General features: G+C 41.8%; 1 protein-coding gene across 1 annotated transcript in view; it reads left to right on the top strand.

Moving 5' to 3' along the window:
• Window positions 1-2,422, top strand: part of LOC308676257 (uncharacterized protein) — a gene marked incomplete at its 5' end in the record, with an annotated part of 69,619 nt that extends 67,197 nt beyond the window's left edge. The window contains 3 exons of the mRNA XM_081342071.1: window positions 776-966; window positions 1,070-1,312; window positions 1,960-2,422. Coding sequence (XP_081198197.1) covers window positions 776-966; window positions 1,070-1,312; window positions 1,960-2,106 — 581 coding nt within the window. The 3' untranslated portion in view covers window positions 2,107-2,422. The remainder of the gene's footprint in view (window positions 1-775; window positions 967-1,069; window positions 1,313-1,959) is intronic.
• Between the last annotated feature and the right edge of the window lie 18,058 nt (window positions 2,423-20,480).

The raw sequence follows: 20,480 nt of genomic DNA, 5'->3' as shown, positions 1-20,480 counted from the left end.
GTGCAAAGAAGAGCAGCTAAGATGATTAAAGGCCTGGAGACTAAAACATATGAAGAACGGTTACAGGATTTGGGTTTGGCTAGTCTAGAGAAAAGAAAGACTAAGGGGGACATGATAGCAGTATTCCAGTATTTGAGGAGCTGCCACAAAGAGGAGGGGGTCAATTTATTTTCCAAAGCACCAGAGGGCAGGACAAGAAACAATGGATGGAAACTAATCAAGGAGAGAAGCAACCTGGAATTAAGGAGCAACTTCCTAACAGTGAGAACAATTAACTATTGGAACAGCTTGCCTTCAGACATTGTGGGTGCTTCATCACTGGAGTTTTTTAAGAAAAGACTTGACAGTCACTTGTCTGAAATGGTATAGGACCTCCTGCTTGAGCAGGGGGCTGAACTAGAAGACTTCCACCTTTCCAGCTCTATTCTGATTCTGAACATCTATTTTTATTGCACATGGTCATGCCCCTGCCTATAATCCTTAGGCCCATTATTTTCATAGATGCATATTTGCATGCATCATTTTCATGCAAGGATATTCCCCACCATCACCACTACCACAATCAAATGTTACATATATTTTAGGAAATGGAGAGGCCACTTGGACAATTTTTGAGAACAAAGAACCCATAGCATAGGAAGATGCTATAGAGAGGAAGGAACAGGGAAGATATTTAGCCAGTCAGTCTTCTTTAGAGGCTGAAATAAATGATAATTGTGTCCCTTCCAAGATCATTGTCAGTCAAATTACTCATTTATTTTTTTCTCATAAATAGGCATGTATTGGATTGACCCCAACCAAGGCTGCAATCTGGATGCCATCAAAGTCTACTGTAATATGGAGAGTGGAGAGAGTTGTGTCTACCCAACTCAGGCCACTATTTCTCAGAAGAACTGGTACATCAGCAAGAACTCTAAGGAGAAGAAACATGTCTGGTTTGGAGAGACTATGACTGATGGTTTCCAGGTGAGAAAGGACAGATTAAGAAACAAGTTGTTTTCTAGATGTTGCTGAGTTTTTTTTCTACAGGAGATAAGGTAAATGCTATTTCACCTTTTTCTTTTGTTAGTTTGAATATGGTAGTGAGGGATCCATCCCAGCTGATGTTGCCATTCAACTGACCTTCTTGCGCCTTATGTCTACTGAGGCTTCTCAGAACATCACCTACCACTGCAAGAACAGTGTAGCTTACATGGACCAACAGACTGGAAACCTGAAGAAGGCGCTGCTCCTCCAGGGCTCTAACGAAATTGAGATCAGAGCAGAGGGCAACAGCCGTTTCACCTATGGAGTCATTGAGGATGGCTGCACAGTGAGTCTTCAAGTCCTTTAGCTGGGGCAGCTGGCTTGAAGCAAAACACAAGGACATCACTTGCTTTTTAAAATTGTCCTAGACCTAAGCAGAAATACCTGAATATGTTATATATTGTTGTATGTGTGGAAAGGAAATTTTTTCTTCTCCCTGCATCAAGTTACTAAAGCTTTTGCCATATTTTGAATCCGGAATTAATACCTAGGAAGATGTTAGATTTAAAAGGCAGAAATTATGTAACAGTCAAGTCAAAGACTGGAAAATAACAAGTCTTTTCTGAATGAAATAGGAAGGGGAAGGAGTATTGGGTATGTTCGCTACCTTGAGGGTGGGATAAAAAGTCTAAAAAAAAAGATATCGCCTCCATTTAGATCTTTACAGAACAGCAAAATGTCCACACTTGTAGCTAAGTCTCAACCAAGATTCTTAGGGCTGGGAGCTGCTATGCACTTGAAAGTTAAGGAATAGAGCAAGATGAGAAGGCTTGATGGTTCCCCTAACCATTTATGCAAATTTAAGAGATTTAAATTTCAAAGCTCCAGTTCTTTTATAGCCCAGATCTCTAGATGACATTTTACTTATACCAAGAAACCTGAGAAAACATATACAGCATTTGTAATTTCATTCCATTTTCATTTCCTTTACAGAGTCACACCAACAGTTGGAAAAAGACAGTCATTGAATATAAGACAACAAAAACTTCCCGGTTGCCCATCATTGATGTGGCTCCCATGGACATTGGTGCTCCAGACCAGGAATTTGGCTTTGATGTTGGACCAGTCTGCTACTTGTAAACCCCAAAGGAAACCTGACAGTTTTAAAAATAAAATAAAAAACAGCTAAAAAAGAAGGAAATTTCACATGGACTTAAATTTGTGTCTTTTTCTATCCATCATCTCTAAAACTATTTTCATTTCCATTAAAAAAACTGAAAAAGTATCAAATCAAAATAGCAAAAATAAAAGACTTTTGAAAAATAATTAAGGAATTGCATCCATTTACTTGACCTTTTAAATTAAAATCACCAAAGACAGAATGGCCTGATTTTACTTTCTTCATTATTTAAATCATCTAATATCTTGTGATCACTATTTGCACATTCCAAATAAATATATAGAGATACCATACAAAATGATAAAAATCAGTACCAACTAAGGAACACCTGAATATTAACTACAACTCGGGGGTGGGGGGGAATGTTGTTTCCAAACCAACAAAAAAGCAATGGTAAACTAGTGGTACAGCCTGCCCATAACTTCTTCCTAATTATTATAAATTTACCCTTTAACCTGGAGGTAAACCACCCATCCACCCACCCCAAACATTTCCCTATAGGCCCTCTTTCTCTACTGGCAATTTTACATTTTTATTTGTTTTTATACAGAGCAATACCACAGAAAAGATTATTCTTTCAGCCACTGTAAGTGTACATATTTTCCTGTTTTGTTCAGTCGGTAATAGGAATTTGATTAACCTTAAATATAGGTGTGACAATGAGTGATTTTCAACACAAATACCAATTTTGATAAGTGTTAACAGTAAATAATGCCTGGTATACCTGCAAAAAAGGTTGAAGGTTATTTTTTAAAAAGCAGAACAGGTGGAGAAAATAGGTTTAAGAGCTACAAATATGTTGTCAGTGAACAAGTGAAGAAAAATAAATGACTAATACAGAAAGCAGAGAAAATGTAATGTTAAACGTATATTATTGTTGTATGGACAACAATATGGGGTAGTTTTGGAGTTTTCTTCAATGTTATCACCAGGTTGTGGGGGAGCAGGGAACAGGGCAGATTTAGTGAAGTTTAGTGAATGGTGCTAACTGTGTTTACTTTTACTTTTATTCTTTTAGTCTGCTACTGTATGTTAATAATGTTCAGGTCCCATAGAATTATTTCTGAAGTGGTGAAACTATAACAACTTTTGCTCCAAGCAAATTCTATTGCTAAGTGTGCCCTGTTTAGTGTTATAGAAATTAAAGCATTAGAAGGTGAAAAAGTAGAATTAATTTCTTGCTGCCCAAAGATACTTGTGAATTTTCAAAAGGTGCTAATTTTCTTAACAAGCAAAAAAATCCAGGATGACAAAAAAAAACATTGCTACAAGCTATCCAGGTCTTAATATTTTCTGTTGTTCTCTTGTAAAGCAGGTAGATTCCCTTTTGGCTTTCCTTTTCTTCCCATTCATCCAGGTCTTCACCACCATCCCTCTGGTCACCTTAACTCTTCTTTTTATCCTGTGGGTTCAAGTTCAAGCAAATCCATTCTTTTCTGTATCAAGAAGGAGATGTTCTAGGGAGTATGACTGACCAAAGATTTTATACCTATTTTGTTTATGTATAATAATTTGAGATGTTTTTAATTATTTTGACTGCTGAAATAAAGCATGTGAAATGATCCAAATACACCAGTTGTTCTTTAGACTTTTCTGTCATGGAAGGCCAGGAGATGGTTGGGGTGATGACTGGTGGTGGGGATTGGGATCATAGTTGCTACACAATTTGGACATGTCGATACTTACAAGCATAAAAGCCTATCATATTCTTAGGCTTAGGCACCTAACAAAAAGAACCAAACACTCCATTAACTCTCCCCTACAGTGTCTTTAAACAATCAGGGTTGCTACTATAGATAAGGATGAAATCATGGTCTCATTTGATGTCACAGCCCTGTTCATGTCTATAGATCCAGAATTAGCCAAAGAATCCATGACCGCATTGCTTCACAACACAACTGACTTAACTGAATACACAAAGATCAAAACACCCAGGATTATGGATCTCATAAACCTCTGATTAACTACATACTGTACTTCCAATTTGATAGACAAATTTACCAACAAATTAAAGGGACACTTGTGGGATCACTGCTTTCAAGACTTATAGTGGAGGTTGTCATGCAACATCTAGAAGCCATAGCACTTCCATAAATACAACCCAAAATATGCATCAGATATGTAGATGACACCTTCACCATAATAAAAAAGAACAATATATTAAGCCACAAAAAACCGAACCAAAATTAAAGCTAACCAAGTTTAGAAAGATTGGTCTTTCATAACACTAACAAACCAAGTTATGCAACACAGTCTATTGCTGCAGAGCAGCAGTGACCACTCTAGCAATGCAACTATCTGAACAGAAGGATCAGCTGGCCTAGAACTGTCCTTTTTCCTTTTCCTTTTTTCTTTCAGAAACAAAAGAAGGCCAGCCAGCTCATTCTAAAGGCCATGTCATTCCATCACTTCCAGGGTGATGGAAGCCATAATTTAACCCCCAAACTGGGGTGTCTTCTTTTGCTTTTGAAAGAAGAATACAGGGCAAATGGGCCTTTCTGAACCAAGAAGACATGTTGCCTCCAACAACTATCTTCCCCAATCATCTGTGGGTCCATATGAGGAGAGCTAGTTGGCAAGAAGGAGTAGCAGGCAATGTGAGGAAAGGAATGTAATCTAAGCCAGGGCTTTTCAACCAGTGGTACGGGTACCACCTGTGGTACATTGGCACCTGGCAGGTGGTATGCGACCATCCTAGAAAAGTGGTAGCAGGGGAGGGGAATGAGCTGAACCGGTGGCAGCACCGCACAAGCCTGAGCAAGCGATGATGGGAGCTGCAGGGCTGTCAGGGCTCAGTCGAAGCGGCAGGATCAACACCACTTTCCAGCTGATCGGCGCTTCTTCGGGGCTGTCAGGGCTCAGCAGAAGCGCCAGGATCAGCACCAGGCTCCAGCTGGAGCTTGGCACCTATCCTGGCGCTTCTGCTGAGCCCAGAAGCACCAATCAGCTGGAATCTTGCAGCATCTCCAGGGTCTTGTGATTTACATTCAGATGCTTGGCAACTGATTCATATTTATGGTGGTCACAGTGTCCCAGGGTCATGTGATGTGACCAAAACCTGCTGCAACCACGCAGCAGATGGGGGGAATAAAAAACAAACACCCCACCCCCACCCCCACTGCCAGTCCTCAACAGAAATGCTCACAACAATGAAAACCTTGAACAGGAGGAAGAGCGCCATCGGGTGGGCAGGCAGGTGTCTTGCTTGGCTGTGACTTGGGAGGCACTTTTTCAGTGCCGTTGTAACTTTGAACAGTCACTAAGTGAACTGTTGTAAGTCAAGGACTACCTGTACTTCATCATTTTTTTTCCTTTTTTTTGGTCAAGTTTTTGACACCTTGCTAGGCAACTGGTGGTACTCGGATGTTGCCATATCCTAAAAGTGGTACAATGGGTGAAAAGGTTTTTTTTTTAATTCCATTTATATCCCGCCCTTCTCCGAAGACTCAGGGCGGCTTACAAGCTTAGCAGTAGCCTTCATTCTATGTATATGCCTGCTTATTAGGGCTTTTGCTCCCCCCCAAGCGGCATTATTACAAAGTCAGCTTAATTGCCCCCAACAATCTGGGTCCTCATTTTACCTACCTCGGAAGGATGGAAGGCTGAGTCAACCTTGAGCCTGGTGGGATGCGAACCTTCACTAATTGCAGGCAGCTGGTGTTACTTAAGGAGGCATTAGCCCACTGCTCCACCAAGGCTCCACCAAGGTTGAAAAGCCCTGGCTTAAACTGGCCAGAGGAATTCCTAGTGAGTTGCTTCCTGGTGAGTAACCTACATTAGAGACCGTGGCATTCTGGAAAGATCTCAAAGATGCCTCAGTTGCCTAAATACCAACCCTTCCCACCTTTGCCCTCCATTCCACAATCTTTTTTTTTATTGAAAAGTTTTACAGTGCATTTTATCTTTAACAATCCCCCCCTCCCCCCACCCCTACCTAACCCTCCCTATCCCTCCCCCCCATTCCCCCTCCCCCCGACTTCCCAGAGCTAAGTACAAGGTATAAAAACAAAGAACAATCATAAACATCCATATGCTAAAAACAATAAACTATTAATTCTATCGCCCTCTAGCTCATATAAAATGACTACAAGCAATACTAATGTTACATATAAAAAGAAAAAAAAAGAAAAAAGAAAAGAAAACTTATTCAAATGCTAAGTGAAACTTTTTAGTCCCATATTTGTTCTGAATATAATCAATCCACTTTTTCCACTCCATAATATAACGTTCTTGCGAATGATCTTTCAAGTAAGCCGAGATCTTTGCCATTTCGGCCAGGTCAGAAACCTTTAGAGTCCATTCTTCTATAGTCGGCAGTTCCTCCTTTTTCCAATAAGAGTCTTGCAGCTGTAATTAAATTCAACATCAACTTAATGTCCACAACAGTAGCATCTGTAATTATGCCCAGCAAAAACAATTGCGGACAAAACTTTATCCTTTGCTTAAAGATCTTTTGCATATTCCACCAAATTTTTATCCAAAAAGCCTTAACCTTTTTGCAGGTCCACCATATATGAAAATAGGTTGCATCTTCACCACCACATCTCCAACATTTAGGTTGATAATTCGGATACGTAGTCACATCATGTTTGAAGCCTACGTTTATGTTTTCTATTGCATGTTTTGGAATTGCCCACAACGGCATCTTGCAATCTAACTTATGTCTATACTTCTTCCAAACTCTCAACAATGCCTGTCTTAAAATATGCACTTTAAATACATTATCTACCTTCTTATCATACAACAAATATGCATGCCAGCCAAATAACAAGTCGTGGCCCTCAAGATTTAATAATCTCCCTTGTGTCAAATTAACCCAATCACTTATTCCTGACAACGCAGCAGCTTCATAATATAATTTAAGATTAGGCATTTTAAGTCCACCTCTTTCACGAGTATCCTGCATAATCTTAAGTTTAACTCGTGGCCTTTTCCCCGCCCAGACAAATTTATTGATACCCCGTTGCCATTCTTCCAAATTAGAGTCTTTTTTAAGAATCGGTATCATTTGGAATAAAAATAAAAATTTAGGCAGGACATTCATTTTCACTGCTGCAATTCTTCCCAGTAAAGACAATTGCAATTTTTCCCAACTCTCCAATTCTTTTTGAATTTTTCCCCATAACTTTTCATAATTATTTTTATATAACTTTGCATTTGAGGGTGACAAATACACCCCAAAATATTTGACCCTTTTAACAATCTCAAATCCAGTTAATCCTTCTAAAAGGGCCTTTTGCGGTGTTGTCATGTTTTTAGCCAAAATTTTTGTTTTTTGTACATTAACCTTAAATCCAGAAACCTTCCCATATTGCATTATTATCTCCATCAGGTCCACAACAGAGTTTTCTGGCTGAGTCACCGTAACAACCAGATCGTCTGCAAACGCCCTCAGTCTATAATCCTGATCTCTAATTTGAATACCCTTAATTTTTTCCGAGTTCCGTATTTTTATCAATAATATCTCCAATGTTAAAACAAATAATAAAGGTGATAACGGACACCCTTGTCTTGTGCCCTTCTCAATATTGCATACTTCAGTCAAACTATTATTAACTATTATTCGGGCAGTTTGTTTTTGATATAATGCCCTAATTGGTTGTAAAAATTTATCCCCAAAATTCATTTTATCTAAAACTTTCATCAAAAATTGCCAATTCAATTGATCAAAAGCTTTTTCAGCATCTAAAAAAATTAGCGCAGCAGGGATCTGGTTGTTCCTTTCCAAAAACTCCACCACATCAACTATATGCCTCACATTATTTTTCATTTGTCTACCACTAATAAACCCGGTTTGATCCCCATGAATCATCTGTTGCAAAACCCTCATCAGTCTATTAGCTAACACCTTGGCAAATATCTTGTAGTCTGTATTTAAAAGTGATATTGGTCTGTAGTTTTTTACTTGAGTAGCATCTTGATCTTCCTTCAGAATCAAAGAAATAAAAGCAGTTCTCCAAGACGGAGGCACCTTTCCCCCCTCTGAATTGTCTGAAACAATTCCCTTAATGGCTTTATCAGCTCCAATTGTAAATGTTTGTAGTAGATCGCAGTCAGACCATCCATACCTGGCACTTTATCCAACTTCAATTCCTTAATTGCTATAAAAATTTCTTCTTCTGTTATCAATTGATTAATCTCCTCCTTTTGTTCTTGTGTAAGGACCGGGATGCTAGCATTCTTCAAATATACATCAATGTCTGTTTCATTAATCTTCTCCTTAACATATAGTTTAGAATAAAAATCCACAAAGGCTTCCTTAATAAGATCCTGTTGAAACACAACCTTTCCTTTGTATTCAATTTTATCTATATTAGAAGCCCTTTGTTTTTTCCTTAACCTGTAGGCTAGCCACCTACCTGGTTTATTGGCATTGCAAAAAGTATTATGCCTAGCAAACCGTAAGTTAGTTGCCACCTGATCATCCATCAGCTTATCAAATTGTCCTCTTAGCAGTTTAATAACCTCCTTAATCTTCGCATCCAATGGGTTCAAAATTAGGGCCTTCTCTTTTTCCCTAATTTCATTCTCCAGTTCTTTCCTTCTAACTTCCAAATTACGTCTATATTTATTGTTCATATATATTAACACCCCTCTCATATAAGCTTTGCTAGCATCCCAAACCATGTCCATAGAGGTATCCTTGTTCATATTAATTTCAAAAAAATCCTTCATCTGCTTTTTACATTCTTCCACATTTCTCTGGTTTCTAAACAAATTCTCATTTACGCGCCAGGAGCGCCTATCTCTATTGTCCTACCTCCATTCCACAATCTTGTCAAGATATGAGGGAGAATTTTGGAGGAATGGCAAAAAGGTATTAATAAATTTGTTTGGGCAGGGAAAAAGCCACGAGTTAAATTTAAGATAATGCAAGATACGCGTGAAAGAGGTGGTCTTAAAATGCCTAATTTTAAATTATATTATGAGGCTGCTGCTTTATCATCAATTAGTGACTGGTTTAATTTAACACAAGGGAGATTATTAAATCTTGAGGGTTATGACTTGTCATTTGGCTGGCATGCATATCTATTGTATGGCACAACAGCTCCCTTTGTTCTTGGATGAAGCTGATTATCTAGACCCGTACCAATCGGGCTTCAGGCCCGGGTACAGCACGGAGACGGCATTGGTCGCACTGGTGAATGATCTCTGGAGGGCTCGGGACAGGGGTTGCTGCTCTGTCCTAGTCCTTTTAGACCTCTCAGCGGCTTTTGATACCATCGACCATGGTATCTTGCTGCGACGTTTCAGGGGGTTGGGAGTGGGAGGCACAGTTCTCCAGTGGTTCTCCTCCTACCTTCTGGGACGTTCGCAGTCGGTGTTGGCAGGGGGACAGAGGTTGACCTTGAGGCCTCTCATTTGTGGAGTCCCTCAGGGATCGGTCCTCTCGCCTCTCCTGTTCAACATCTACATGAAGCCGCTGGGCGAGATCATTCGTGGTTTTGGAGTTGGGTATCATCAGTATGCTGATGATACCCAGCTTTTTATTTCGACCCCAAACCACCCCAGTGATGCCCTCGACGTGATGTCCCGCTGCCTGGAGGCGGTCCGGGTCTGGATGGGGAGGAACAGGCTTCGGCTCAACCCTGACAAGACTGAGTGGCTGTTCGTGCCGGCATCCCGGGAAATTCCAATTATTCCATCTCTAGCCATGGGGGGTGAGCTATTACCCCCTGTAGATAGGGCACACAACTTGGGGGTCCTTCTAGATTCACAGCTCTCTTTGGAAGAGCATATTGGAGCTGTGACTAGGGGGGCCTTTGCCCAGGTTCGCCTGGTGCGCCAGTTGCGACCCTATCTGGACCGGGATGCCTTGTGTACAGTCACTCATGCGCTCGTGACCTCTCGTCTAGACTACTGTAATGCTCTCTACATGGGGCTGCCTTTGAAGCCCACTCGGAGGCTTCAACTGGTGCAGAATGCAGCCGCGCGAGTTGTACTGGGAGGCGCGATCTAAAAACTTATCTATTTGAGCAATCTGACCTGGTCTGATGGGTTAGGGTTGGGGTTTTAAACATGTTCTTAATTATTGTTTTAAATTTTAAATTTGGGCATTATATTTAATTGTATTTTAACGTTTATATTCTGTTTTTTATATTTATTGCCCTGTACACCACCCTGAGTCCTTCGGGAGAAGGGCGATATAAAAATATAATTAAATAAAAAATAAATAAATAAATAAGAAGGTGGATAATGTGTTTAAGATACATATATTAAGGTATGCTCTGTTGCGAGTCTGGAAAAAATATAGACATAAGTTAAATTATAAGATACCAATTTGGACAATACCGAAACATGCAATAGAAAATATAAATGTTGGATTTAAACATGATGAGACTACATATAAGGAAATGTTAAGGTTAGAAAGGAATGTATGGCAATTAAAGCCATATAATATTTTAAAAGAAGAAAAGATTGTACAAACTTGGTTCCAGTATGGGCAGTTACAGGCAAGATGGAAAGAGGATCAGAAAGTTGGTTTCTCGATAACTGATGAAAATTTGGTAAAACAAATTAGAGATGAAGGTCAAGCACATATAAGAAGGATATATAATGCATTGATAGAAATTGACTCAGAAACGGAACTTGTTAAAGATTGTATGATAAAGTGGGCCCAGAACTTTCAGGAGGTTATAACAATGGATACTTGGGAAAAGATTTGGGTTAGAAATGTAAAATTTACACAGGCCCAAAATGTAAGAGAGAATTTTTATAAAATGTTTTATAGGTGGCATTTAGATCCTAAAAAACTAGCAAGTATGTATCCGAACTGTCAGCCCAAATGCTGGAGGTGTGGTTGTGATGATGCAATGTATTATTATATATGGTGGACTTGTAAAAAAGTCAAAGCTTTTTAGATTAAAATTTGGTGGACCATGCAGAAGATATTTAAGAAAAAGTTAAGGTTTTCTCCACAGTTATTTCTGTTGGGTATTATTACAGATTTTACTGTCATAGACACTAAATTGATGTTGAATCTAATCACGGCAGCAAGACTTTTAGTAGCGCAATATTGAAAGAAGGAGGAACTGCCGACTATAGAAGAGTGGACTCTGAAAGTTTCTAACCTGGCGGAAATGGCAAAGATTTCAGCATATTTGAAAGAACAATCGCAACAGAGATATATTGTGGAATGGAGAAGATGGATTGAATATATTCAGAATAAATATGGGACTAAAAAGTTTCATTTAGCATTTGAATAAGTAGTGGTTTTATATGATGTATTATTAGTTATTTGTTATCTGTTAGTAATATAATTATGACTAGGGAGAGTTAAAGTGCGATAGAATTTATTGTTTTATTTTTATTGTTAGCATATTCTAGCTTATGTTTGTATCACTATACCCTGTATTCAGCTCTGGGAAGTCGGGGAGGGGGGAGGGGAGGGGAGGGGAGGGGAGGGTTGGGGAGAGGGGAGGGGGAGGAGGGAGTTTTTTGTATTTAAAAATGTATTGTAAAACTTTTCAATAAAAAAAAGATATGAGGGAGAAAATGTAGGTGAAATGGCGAATCAGTCTTGACACAGAGTTCCCCAACCTTTCCAGGTTGGTGGCCCGGAGTGGGGGGGGGGAGAGAGGGAAAGGGGATGTTTTTTTTGTGGGGGAGGCAGGCGCATGTGAGCATACGTGTGCCACGTGAATGCCTGTGACATTTGTGGTGACACTCGTATGAGTGGGGCCACAAGCACCCACAACGAGGTTCGTACAACTGGGATTATGAGTGCCTGTGATGATGTGAGTGTGAGTTGGACTGCAAGCACCCATGATGATGCTAGTGTGAGTGGGGCTGCAACCACCCACGACCCTTTCAGCGACCCTCACGCAAGTGGGGCAGTGTGGGTGTGGACGCATGCACAGTGACAGGCCACTCATATGGCCCAGTGGCAATTAGGCCATGGCCTAGTAGTGGGCCATGGCCCACAGGTTGGGGACCCCTGTTTTAGAGGATCTCAAACTGCTCACAGTGCAAGGCAAATAACACCTATCCATCTGACAAGCACTTTTTGAGTGTTTAGGTCACGACAACACAAGTGGGATCTCTATGATGTTGACTTTCTCCACTATGATATCATGAGTGCAGATCACATCCTTGACTCCTCCTTAGTTGTTTTTATTTTTATTTTTCAAAAAAACTAGAAAGTATTAAGTAAATAAGTGAGAGTGGTCCCTAGACAATATTACCACAATGTTCAATAATTAAAACAGAGAAAAGGGTGTTTTTTGAAATAGGATCAGAGTAGATTTGGGAAAATGGGATGCTTAGATCAGGGCTTTTCAACCTTTTCACCCATTGTACCACTTTTAGGATATGGCAACATCCGAGTACCACCAGTCGCCTAGCAAGGTGTCAAAAACCTGATGACCAAAAAAAAAAGGAACAAAGTGATGAAGTACAGGTAGTCCTCGACTTACAACAGTTCACTTAGTGACTGTTCGAAGTTACAAAGCCACTGAAAAATGTGCCCCCCAAGCCACAGCCAAGCAAGACACCTGCCTGCCCACCCAACGGTGCTCTTTCTCCTGTTCAAGGTTTTCATTGTTGTGAGCATTTCTGTTGAGGATTGGCAGTGGGGGTGGGGTGGGGGGGTGTTTGTTTTTTATTCCCCCTGTCTGCTGGGTGGTTGCAACAGGTTTTGGTCACATCATATGACCCTGGGATACTGTGACCACCATAAATATGAATCAGTTGCCAAGCATCTGAATGTAAATCACAAGACCCTGGTGATGCTGCAACATTCCAGCTGATCAGCGCTTCTTCTTGTCACTGCATTTTTTTAGTTTTGCCAGCTTCGCTCATTTCTATCTGTACATTTTCCCCTGCTCTCTGCAGCTGTGTTCCTATCTTATCATGTAACCATAGTGACTCTCATATGTCCAGCTATGTTATGGTTTCTTACTGTTTTGTGCGCATGCCTAGAAAAAGTTTCTCACAATTACTTCTTACACTTTTCTCTTCTGCCTGATGAGAGAATGTAGTCAGTTTAGGTCTTTTGTTTTCTCATTAAAGGTTTTACAATAGAATATGCCTTGGATTTCTTTTCTTTGATATTGACCATGCAAATGAACCACGGTCCATCCTCCTCTGGTCGGAATGTTAATTGTTCTGCGACATTTGGTATCGAGGATGGTTTGTTTTTATTTTCAAGATTTATTGATAGGCAATTAGCCAGGCAGTTAGTCCGGCACTGAGGAGGCTGTGATTAATTGCTGCAAATATGCCGAGGAAAAGGAGAAAGAAGAAGGCCGGTTATCAGTCTGCTGAGGAGGAAACAGCCGTTTCACAGAGGGATCTCCCTTCAAGTTTACAGACTCCGTTGGCATCGGCTACACGTCTTGGAGAAGCAGCCTCTGAGCCAAGGTCAGTTTCACCGTTTTCTGTTTTTGCAGACTCTCAAGCTGATGCCCCAGTAGTAACCTATGCTCATGGGGATCAGGCTGATTATGAGAGATTTGGTGCTAGACCTAAGGCTTCACTAGGGAAGGAAGTGATGTATTATCCTCCAAGCCCTGAGCAAACTGTGCAGGAGAAGGCTTTGCAAAGTTATTATGAACAAATTGAAGTTTTTGAGCAAGAGTTGCAAAACGCAAAGTTGTGTGCAACATGGTATAAAAAGCATGGGAGAGCCTCTGCTGGCATTGAGTTTTCAGAATCAGCCATTTTGCCTCCCTCTTCACAAGCAAAGCTGCACCCAAAAGGGATCGCCATTTTGCCTTCTTCCTCAAAGACAGAGGCACGCCCACAGTGGAATCTTGTGTCAGATGAATGGGAGCCTGACTGCCTGCTGTGTCAAATGACACGCGAGGATACAATGGTGCCTGAATCTAATGTTATAGCACCATCTGCTGGTGAGCCTGTTTTACAAGATGCATTTCAAAGAATGCAGAATGCATTTTCACAGATGTCCCTTCATCAGGCATCGCTCCAAGCTGCCACACCTCCTCATTCATTGGGAGCTTCAGCTAGAATGCCTATTAATACTGCTACTATTCAGGTTCCTGTCTCAGATGGAGCACAGCAGCCTTCAGCCCAAGTGCAGCCTCCACTGGTTCCTCAAATACAAAGGCGAGTGCTAACTGCAGGCCAACTTAATGTAGCAGCTCAAGCACCAGCACCTTCTGCTGGCCAGGGTGGCGTTGCAGCTTAGGTACAGCCACCCCCAGCACCAGTACCTGTAGCAGCTTCAATGCAACTGCCACAAGCCCTGGCACAGGGGCCACTGGTGCCCCCTGCTGGTTATGTCCGGATGGCACAGCCTGCACAACCAGCGCTTCCTGCAGGCCGAGTCCAATTCGCACAACCTGCACAGCCAGTACCCCAATTGCATGTTCCTCAACAGGCACCCTCTATTGTACCACTGGCTGGTGATTCAAAATTGAAGCGGTCAGGACAGAATTACAGGGCATGGGTCAGTGAAGTTGGACTTCTGCTTCATAGAGAAGGTACCCACATGATACTCCTGCCGAGCCATGGCCTCCTGACATATGGGACTTGAATAATAGAGCATGCACAATGTTATTGATGTCCATGGACACTGAATTGCAGCTCACATTTTCACAAGATGCAACTACCCAACAAATTTGGGCTCAATTAGAAGCATGTTACCGGCCTACGTCCATTGAGTCTACATGTTTGCTTTTGTCCGAGTTCCATGGTTCCAGATTAAAACCTGGTGAACATATTGGAGAACACTTAACTAAAATGAAAGGAATAAGAAAAGAACTGGGTGAAAAAGGCTATCCTATTGATGACTTTCAAATGATCAGCATTATCATTAACTCATTGAATTATGAATGGAAAGATGCTATTTCTAAGATTAATCAAGTGCCTATTGCTCAACGCACAGTGGATCATGTATGCAGAATTTTGACTGAAGAAGAGGCACTTATGCAAGCCGCGCCACATTTAAGGGAACCACCTGCATCAAAAGCTTCAGCGAGGCGTTCCTTCCGTGGAAGAGCCTACGTTCCAAGGATGCCAAGATGTTACATCTGCAATCGTGTGGGACATGCCACCCGGGATTGTCCCCAACGATTTCCAGCGCCCGTCATGTACCAGCCCAGAGGAACAGATTCCAGAGGAGGAAGAGGTAGAGGCGGACGACAAGGTCGTGGTCGTGGTCCCAGGTGTGATCCACAAGCTCCACTTGCCACATTGGTCGTAACCAACGATCCACAGCCTCAACCAGAGTACGACAGACGACTTCTTTGGACTTTGGACAGTGGAGCAGCATTACATGTTACCTACAGAAAAGAGCTTTACACAGAGATGCACGAGCCTGAACCTGAACTTCGTGAACTTTACTCTTTTTCAAATCATCCTGTTCAGGTTATGGGAAAAGGAACTGTTTATATTGAAGAGCTCGGTGCATTCATTCCTGATGTTTAGTACGTACCATCAGCTAATAGTAGTCTGCTTAGTCAGAGTCACTTGTCTAGGGTGTCAAAATTCCAGGTACATCATCTTGAAAAAGCAAGTTATGTAGTTAAAGATGGAGATATTGTTGCTGAAACCATGTTGATTGGTGGTGTTTATTACTTAAAGCCAAAGGCTAAGCCGCAAGAGCAGGCAAGTATACCAGTTCCAAAAAGGGAGAGCACAGGCCCAGTGAGAGATATCCCAGAGAGAGATACTGTTGCTACTCCAAAGGCTCCTAAAGCCAATAGAAGGACAAATAAGACACAGGTTGCTCACAGCAAGCCTGAGGTTCCTAATAAACATGCTAATGTTGAGAATTCACTAACAGGTAAACCTTTGCATTCCAGGTGTATCCATAAGTGGCAGAGAAGATTGGGTCATGCCAGTTTCCGTGTTCTGAAGAAGATGCCAGAGTTCGCAAGAGGTTTGGATCTAAAGGGATGTAAGGTGTTCTTGGACTGTGCTGTCTGCAAGAAAGCCAAATCTAAAGCAGCAACAATTCCAAAACGCGCTACATGCCTGTCAACACGCATTTTTGATTTGGTACACACTGACATAGTGGGTCCTTTTACACCAACAATTGGTGGTAAAAGATATTTCTTGACAATTGTTGATAATTACTCTAGATATGGATATGTATTTCCTATGAGAGAAAAATCTGACACCTTTCAGATCTTTAAAGACTTTGCCAATCTTGTCTATACCCAATTCGAAGTCGGCATCGCCAGGATTCAGAGTGATCGTGGTGCTGAATTCATGTCTCAGCGTTTTCAGGACTGGATGCGTAGGAACGGCATACTACACCAGACCTCAGCTCCTTACACTCCAGCTCAAAACGGAGTGGCAGAATGCAGAAATGGGGTTCTGCAAACCATGATGCATTGCCTCCTTGAAGATGCTAACCTCAGTCTTCCATACTGGGGTGAAGCTATTAAATATGCTAATCATATCATCAACCGTACTTGGAGTAGTGTGATAAATCAGACCCCTTATTTCATGTTATATGGACACAAGCCTGACCTCTCACATCTTCATATTTTTGGTTCCTACGCTATGGTCAATATTCCTTTAGCCCAAAGAAGCAAAAAGAATGAGATTTATGGGCATTGATGATAATTCAAAATGGAGCAAATATATTGACTCTCATCATGTCATAGTGATTTCACAATCTGCTATTTTTGAGGAAGATGCTGACTGGTCCAGGATTCATTCTAACAATCCTGGAGTGTTTTTTCCTAGAGATGATGCTGCTGATGCCACGCAGCCTGATGATCAAGATGCACAGGCGAATGTTCCTTCCACGAGTTCTTCTCAAACCATTGTTCCATCTTCACAAGCCACCGATGCTGCTGCTGGCGACGATGATGAAGACGAGGACGAAACGGAAGAAGAATGGACGGTTGTTCCGAGACGTTCCAAGAGGACCACAAAGGGAATCCCTCCAAAACGTTATTCGTGGCAAGTAACAAAAACACCTGTACCTTTGATTTGTAATGTTACACTTCCTCCTGAGAAGTTCACACAGATCAAACATCTTCCTGAATCAGAGCAAGATAAATGGTTTGAGGCAATGCAGGCTGAAATGGACAGTCTAAAGAAACTTCAAGTGTTTACACCTGCAAGCCCTCCAGCTAACAAGAAAGTTATTGGCACTCGATGGGTCTACAGAATTAAGAAGAAGCCAAATGGTGAGTCGTTGTACAAGGCCAGACTTGTAGCCCAGGGTTTCGCTCAACACTATCCTGAGGACTACACAAATACCTATTCACCCACAGTGCGGACTGAGAGTGTGAAAATCGCCTTAGCCACTGCAACTATCCTTGGTCTAGAAGTTTTCCAGTTTGATGTTGAAACGGCTTATCTACACGCTGATCTAGATGAAGAAATTTATGTGAAAGGTCCTCCAGGTTTCCGACAGCAAGAAAGGGATACTTGGTTTCTACACAAAAGTCTTTATGGTCTGAAACAGTCTGGTTTAATGTGGTACTTATGTCTTTCTGACAAACTAAATTCAATGTGCTTTATTAAGTCCAAAACAGATGAATGCGTGTTTACAAAAAGTTCTGATAAAAGGTATGAGATAATTCTTGTTTATGTTGATGATATTGTTTATATTGGTCCAAATAAGCAGATGAGTGAATGTTTTGCTAAAGCTTTACAACAGTTTTTCACATTGAGGTCTTTAGGACATATTAACACTTATTTAGGTGTTCAAGTTACCAAAACTCAGAAGGGGTTCAGCCTTACACAAGAAGATAAGATTGAACAACTATCGCATCACTGCAACATGAAGGATGCTAAACCAGTGGGTACACCCATGCAAACCGATTTTCACAACTTGACACATGAACCAAGTCCTGAGTTCGAGGATCAAACACTTTATCGCTCAGTCATTGGGTCGCTGCTATATATTAGTAGTTGGACTAGACCTGACATTGCACTTAGTGTTAATCTCCTATCACGACACGTAGGCAAGGCAAAACAGTTTCATTGGACATGTGTTAAGAAATTATTGAGATACCTAAAACACACCAAAGACATGAAGTTATTGTTAGAACCCACACATACTGACTATGCAGATTTATGTTGTTATGCAGATTCTGATTGGGCAAGTGATAAAATATCACGTAAAAGCACTTCAGGTTATATGATGTGTTTAAATGGATGTCCTGTTTACTGGCATGTGCGTAAACAGACTTTTGTTTCTTGTTCTTCTACTGAAGCTGAATATGCTTGTGTTTCAGATGCATGTAATTCTCTAACGTGGTTTGATGCCTTAGTCACAGATATCTGGACACCTCCGATTCGACCAATCACTGTGATGGAGGACAACGAATCTGTGGTTTATATATCTGAGAATCGCTTTACAGGTTCCAGGTCTAGACACATTAACATCCGTTACCAAAACATAAGACAAGTAGTTAAACAGGGTTTTGTGCCTACACATGACCAAATTGCTGATATGTTGAACAAGCCACTTCCTACAGCCCAACACGAGTATCTGCGCAAGAAGATGTGCCTTATCTGATTTTCTGCTTTGCTGACAAAAGATGTCACTGCCGTTTTTTTAATTTTGTCAGCAGCTCGTTTCTGTCTGTACATTTTTTCCTCCGCTCTCTGCACCTGTGTTATTATCTTATCATGTAACCATAGTGAATCCAGCTATGTCCAGCTATGTTATGGTTTTAGACTGTTTTGTGCGCATGCCTAGAAAAAGTTTCTCACAGTTTCTTCTTACTTTTCTCTTCTGCCTGATGAGAGAATGTAGTCAGTTTAGGTCTTTTGTTTTCTCATTAAAAGTTTTACAATAGAATATGCCTTGGATTTCTTTTCTTTGATATTGACCATGCAAATGAACCACGGTCCATCCTCCTCTGGTTGGAATGTTAATTGTTCCACAACATTTCTGGGCTCAGCAGAAGTGCCAGGATTGGCGCCAAGCTCCAGCTGGAACCTGGCGCTGATCCTGGCGCTTTCGCTGAGCCCTGACAGCCCCGAAGAAGCGCTGATCTTGGTGCTTCCATTGAGCCCTGACAGCCCTGCAGCTCCCGCCATCTCTCACTCAGGCTTGTGTGGTGCTGCCACCAGTTCAGCTCATTCCCCTCCCCCGCTACCACTTTTCTAGGATGGTCGCATACCACCTGCCAGGTGCCAATGTACCACAGGTGGTACCCATACCACTGGTTGAAAAGCCCTCGTTTAAGCAGCTGGCCAACTCCCAGAATTCCTCAGTGTATTCAACTACTGGTCATCACCCTTGCTTCACCATCTTTATGTGCTCGCAGGCTTTCTTATCTGTAAGGCGGTCTTCAAAACATCACTGGAGGGGTGCCAAAAACCAGTTAAAATTTCTCAGCTCCAGAGCATTGCAGTTATAGAGGGTCACCATCCAGTCAGCTGCTATGTCTTCTAGCGCTAGAGTAACCACTCTGACTTCCTCCTCATCTGTAGGCAGCGTTCTCCCATATATCTCCATGTACGTCAATACCTGCGCTAGGAAGAACCCCAATTTCTTGGGTTTCCCGTCGAATTTCACCCCCTTCAGAATTAGCTTCACCTCCGCTGGTTGGGGTATGGCCCCTCTGGGTTTTTGGGGCAGCCGTGCCTGTTGTGCTGCTGCTGCAGGGGGAGCGGTGGTCGCCACCGCCACAGGCACCACTAGTTCTTCTTCACCTGCTTCTTCCTCTGCTTCTTCCTCCAATTCTGATTGCTGTTTCAGCTGGGCTTTTAGCTCCTCAGAGGACTCTCGCACATATTTCATTGTCTGGTTTAAGATGGCTTTCATCATTTCCGATTTTGGATCCACTAACTCCTTTTCAGGAGGGGTAGGCTCTGGATTTTTCTTCTTTGCTTTCTTTTTTCTTCCACCTCATGTGAGAGTTACTTTCAGAGCCTTCTTTCTTTCTGACCCTGAGCGACCACCTGGCTTGATCACCTTCTGCCAGAGGTTCATCCACTCCCAGGTCCCTGGAAGTGCTTTCCCCAGGGTCTGCCAGAAGAATATCTCCACTCAAGCTCTCCATCTCACCCTCTTCCATTTTGCCGTTAGGAAGGGACACATTGGTTGCGACCCACCTTGGTAGGGCAGCTGCCTCTCCGGTCTGGGCACTATGTAGACCTCGCCTTATGTAAGGACCTACCTCAGCTAAGCCAACCAAGAAAGAAGAACTCTTGAAACAGGCATTGTCTCAAAAGGAACTTTTATTAGCGGCTAGTTACAGCAGGGAATCAAGGTGAGGTCTGAGAGGAAAACCCGTGAAGCAGTATATTAAAAGCAACATTCAATACTCCTCTCCCCAGTGTCCCAGTGTTCGTTTGAATCCCAGCCAATCCACAAGTGGCATAGTGTTTTGGTAACTGGTCTTTTTGGCGGGCTCCTCAAGGTCTTTCCCACTTTCGACTTCTTGTGGCTCCA

The sequence above is a fragment of the Vipera berus genome, assembly GCF_964194415.1.
Source record: "Vipera berus genome assembly, chromosome: W".
NCBI classification, from domain to species: Eukaryota; Metazoa; Chordata; class Lepidosauria; order Squamata; family Viperidae; genus Vipera; species Vipera berus.
The sequence above is the reverse complement of the archived record's forward strand: the minus strand, read 5'-3'. Positions and strand labels throughout refer to the sequence as shown.